The sequence below is a fragment of the Ipomoea triloba genome, chromosome 11 (genome assembly GCF_003576645.1).
Source record: "Ipomoea triloba cultivar NCNSP0323 chromosome 11, ASM357664v1".
NCBI lineage: Eukaryota > Viridiplantae > Streptophyta > Magnoliopsida > Solanales > Convolvulaceae > Ipomoea > Ipomoea triloba.
Genome location: NC_044926.1, coordinates 6,294,915 through 6,299,902, shown reverse-complemented (window position 1 = coordinate 6,299,902; position 4,988 = coordinate 6,294,915). Strand labels below are relative to the sequence as shown.

General features: G+C 34.4%; 1 protein-coding gene across 1 annotated transcript in view; it reads right to left on the bottom strand.

Moving 5' to 3' along the window:
* Positions 1-998: 998 nt before the first annotated feature.
* The window catches only part of LOC115996803 (protein ROOT HAIR DEFECTIVE 3-like), a 10,087-nt gene continuing 6,097 nt past the window's right edge, over positions 999-4,988 (bottom strand). Inside the window, exons 16-23 of the mRNA XM_031236220.1 lie at positions 4,325-4,449; positions 3,769-4,031; positions 3,575-3,671; positions 3,326-3,487; positions 2,776-2,880; positions 2,419-2,513; positions 2,177-2,273; positions 999-1,701 (exon numbers count right to left, since the gene is read on the bottom strand). Of these exons, the coding sequence (XP_031092080.1) occupies positions 1,474-1,701; positions 2,177-2,273; positions 2,419-2,513; positions 2,776-2,880; positions 3,326-3,487; positions 3,575-3,671; positions 3,769-4,031; positions 4,325-4,449 (1,172 nt within the window). The 3' untranslated portion in view covers positions 999-1,473. The remainder of the gene's footprint in view (positions 1,702-2,176; positions 2,274-2,418; positions 2,514-2,775; positions 2,881-3,325; positions 3,488-3,574; positions 3,672-3,768; positions 4,032-4,324; positions 4,450-4,988) is intronic.

Genomic DNA, 4,988 nt, shown 5'->3' with positions numbered 1-4,988 from the left:
AATGAAGATGTAATATTAGAGATATCTATTTTAATTTAACCAACAGATTAAAATGTAAGAAATTTTTTTCAAAAATCTTGCTTCCATCATTTTCATAGTTGTTCATACATGGCCGATTAATAGTTTTCACTCTTCATTAATCGGTCAAAACTCTTCATTAATCGGTCAAACATTTTGTTTGGGACATAACTGAAGGCCGCCACCGTTCAATTAATATAATTAATCAAGTACAAATTGTGAACATTAATCATGAATTTTTGTTTAATTTGTTCATTTATGTAATTTGTCAAGTCCATTTTGTTTTTATATTTATTAACCTAATGTTTATTAATGTTTGAAATTAATTATGTTGTCATATAATTCTAAAAAAGAAGTAATCATAATAATATTAATCAATTTGAAGATATTACCCCTAGATTTAACACCTATTTAACAAAAATTTAACATTTGTGGTCAAAAATAAAGTTAGAGGACCATTTGTAGTATCAACTCATTTAAAAATGTTAATAAGGTTTTTTGCATAGTATCTTATATTCATATGAATGTCAAAACTTATATATATTATAATTATGATTGCAATGAGTAAAAAGGTTTGAAATTTTCATCAGTAATAAAATACTAAACACCCAAATCGGAGAGCAACCCAACAACGGTCACAGTTGGTGAGCCTCGACCTAATTAAAGGTGTTTTTAGTTAAATTTCCAGTATGATTGGCCGCCTGAAATTCTGAAAACTCAGTTTTATCTTCTTTTTTTCTTCCACCTTAATTATACTTTCTTGTCACAAGCCGGTAGGATTCCATTGACCATTGTTCATTTTTTGTCAAATGATTTTGTATACTATAATGTGTATTCGACCGTTAACCTTTAGAACCTCAGGTCTCAGGCTCAATAATTATTGTATATTATACAATGATTAAGATTTGTTTAAATGGCAATGCTATCTTAGAGACCGATACTTATCAAATGATCAACTTCATTCATTTAAGAGGCCAAAATAACAATAATAATAATAATAATAATAACAATAATGAAAAGTTCATTCTTCTGGTCAGAAGATAATAGTATTACCAGTAATCAGTAACCCATAAATACAGACAATATCGTAATGCCTCTAGCAATCTGGGAAGACAAAATTGACGGACAAGATAAAATCAAGAACAATCAAGACCATAGAATTTTTTTTTTTTAAATCTTAAAAAAAAAGGCAGAAAATAAAGAGGCTGTGTGGTAGGGGCTTTTCTTGAGGAAGAATCTGAAACAGGCAGGCTAGGCTACACAGCCCCACTGTAAGCTCTACATGAGAAATGAAGGCCTATAATATGTGATCCTTCACATGCTTGCTTGCTTGCTTGCATTAAAGGTGAAATCCACCGACCAAAACCATGCACCACACCAAATGCAGATGAACTAACCTTAAACTTACATCATTGCCAAGAGGAAGAGGTGAGTGCTTTCTTTGTAAACCGCAATTCACTTCACTTTCCTATCAAACGAGGGGCTTGTGGATTCATCTCCGTTTTCTGAGGTTACCTCAGATGAACCTGTTGATGACATATCACTTCTCGAGCTCTTTGCTGCAAGGATGGGATTACGTTGAGGTTCACCATTCGTCTGCCCTTGACCTTCCTCTGCTAGCTTTTTAAGAAGGTTCATGACAGTAGGGAGGAACTTTGTGGATAATGAAAGAAGTCCAGGAAGCTGTGTATGCATGAAAATTTATATCTCAGACCCTCAGCAAAGCTATAGTAGAGTAACTCGTAATCTTGAGACTTAGAATGCCATTTTGCGAAAAAACTAATCAGGTAAATTACTTGCTACTCATTGGAATCAGGTGCCACTTGCAAGTCAAAATCCAAAATTTTCAAAATATACTCAATCCCAGGGATGTCATGGAAATATTGAATAAGAAATACATTTTTATCTTTACTTTTGGGAAGTCATTTAAAGCTATATCATGCCAAAATTCCAGATAATGAATTTTTGAACATAATTTTTCATGCAATATTTTAACAGATTAAAACTTTAGTCAGGCAGAATTTGAAAAGGTTCAAAACACCCAAGTTGAAATCAGAAGTTGATAAAATAGCTTTAGGTAAATGGAACAAGCAATCTGTGATGTTTCATTCAAATTAAAAATTAAATTTGTAAATAAGTCAAATAGAAAACAACTTACAGCACCATTGCGGAATTCACCCGAAATGTCTAGCTGCACCCAAAGAGCTTTAAGAAGCAGATATGCAACAAATATAACACCCAAATACAAAGGATTCCTGAAACAAGTAAAATCTGATGTGAGCCACATGATGAGCAATACCCATACAGTGAAAAGGAAGAGAAAGAATAATCCTGAAAAAAAAAAAAAGAAAAAAAAAAGGCACTGGAAAGGAAGGAGAGGGGGGGCACCAGACAAAATACCTCAAAAGTGTCATAAATTCATTGAATCCCAAAATAACCATGGCAGCAATTGCCCATGGAGGCGGTAACCAATTGTTATTTCTCTTGCTAGCCTCCTGAAAAATTAAGAAACAGGTAAGAATTCTTGAACGAGAGATGACAACAAATACACTCCCCATAAGTGACTACAAACTTAAATCTGATGCACTATGCTTGTAATCATTATGCAAACAGTTGTCAACTCATTATATTATGCAGTTGCTCAGTCACATATTTGTTTGCTTCAATTTTTGAAATCCATCAACAACCAAGTGACAAAATAAAAGCGAGCCTGCATAAAAAAGAGAGGAAATTGCACATGTAATTGAAATATCATGCCTGAGCAGCAATAGCTTGGGTGACGGTATATTCTGTCTCAGTTGTAAATTGTCTCCACAAAGATTTGCACTGGACAGGTGTTATCAACGTTTTTGATGCAGGAACCTGTAAGGGTTAGAATAAAAAATGAAGTCAGGGGCTATAATTGGGAGAGAGCCAGGAGCATAGGAAAAGCAAGTGATTTTTTTGAAAATGCATAACTTCAATCAATCAAGATGCAGATGGTGATAGGCCTTAACAATGAATAAGAAAATATCAAATATTTAACAGCAACATTTCAAATTGTAAAATCATAAGCAACTCTAGGAACATTGTGGGGTTTGAATGAAATAAAGTCTGGAGCCATAACTGGGAGAGGGGAAGAAGGGTGGAGCACAGGAGAAGCAAGTGAAATTGACAGCACAAAATGCATAGGAAAACATTGATGTTCAATTGTTAACAGCGACAACATTCCAACTTGTAAAATATAAAAAGGGACACTTTCTTCTCTTTTCTTTTCTAACTACAAATTAACTGACTGTTTCATCAATGAACCAAGCCAAATAATTACCTCATCCCAAGAGCTTGATGCTAGAGGGTCAGATGATGTGATGCTTTTGTTGGCAGCACCACCTGATTTACTTTCGATTAAAGCAAGGGCAAGGGTGTTTCCAATATTGTCAGTTTCTTCCTCCAAGCGAATAGCAGCCATAACTGAGAGTAATTTGAGAGACTGGGAAAACATTAAAAAAGTCAGACTTAAGTGCACCACTGAAATGGGTGATTAGACATCAAAATCTTCAATTAATCATGGCCATACAGATGAACGCGCTGTTTTTGTAATTGCTCTGATGTCTTCCTTCCCTGTCCAAAGTCGAGGCATTGAATCGGAATCACGGCTAAATAATGTTGAAAACCTGTCAACAATTTCGGAACACTTCTCAATATGTTCATACATTTAATATTTTAGAAAATATTAGGCTAGAAGTTGCTACAACCAAAACATTTAAGTACCTATCTTTCATACGGATCAAAACCCTTCCAGCTTCTTCTTTTGCTTTTGTTTCAACTACTCCTCTCGCATAATCCTTTAACTTTGAGAGCATATTATCTTTGGTTTCTTCTTCCATCTCAAAGCCAGAAAGTGCTGCAGAAAGAGAAGATACTGCAGCTTCCGTCTCACGCCATAGCAGTTTTCTTATTGCTGGCCATGTATCATCACTAGCTCCATCTAATAGAGACTCAACAGGTCCAAACAATGCATCATTCAATTTTGTCTGCACAAAAACTCTCACAAATGTTAATTAATTGTATCGAGAGCCCAAAACTTATCAAGAAAATGTGTTTCACAACAATTGCCCCACCCCCACACCAAAAAAAAAAAGGAATAATAAATAAATAAACAAAAATTTATTTGTGGCCTTTAATTTAAATCATGAAATATGTTCATATATCCAAAAGATGTTCAAAGAAAATGATCACTTGATCTTATAGCACAGAATACAAATTTATGTTTAGTCATATTGTCCCATTGGTACTAATTGAGCTAAAAGTCTGCATGTGATCATACCTCATAAAGTGTTGTAAGTTCAGCCAGCTTGGATGCACGGACTACAGCAATATGTCCATCTATATCACGTGTGAGCTTATCTCTTGTTTTAGATGAGTCCCAATTAGCTTGGTCAATGACAGCATCTGCAAAAAGAATTATTTGTGCTTATTTTAGAACAAAATCTTCAAACTCCATATTAACTTTGAATTAGTACTACCAAAAAACTATGACCCTTGAATTCTAAAGATACAATAACCACCCGAGTGCAAAGAAGATTTATGAATAGTCAGAGAAGTTCAGGGTACTTCCGTATTCCTCTTCTTACCTTGTTACTTTAAGATTGGGACAGAGAACAGAAGACCTAAGGAAAGGTTTCTTTATTAAATGACTGGCATGTTTGAAAATAAAATTCCTTCAAATCCCCTTTACCTCATATAACACGAGTTGATAACATTCAATCATAAACAGAAGTGAGTTCACTCCTTTATAGAGATACTCCGGATAAAAGCATAGTACTTTCTTTGTTCATATGTCGTAAGTAGCAAAATAAAATAATGTATAATACCTACTTTCCACTTCCCTAATGCCCAATAGAGGGAGCATAGTGATTGATGTTTGTTAGCAACATCTTCAATGGACATTAAAACATGAGTAATGCTAGGCACCCCCCCCCCCCCCAAAA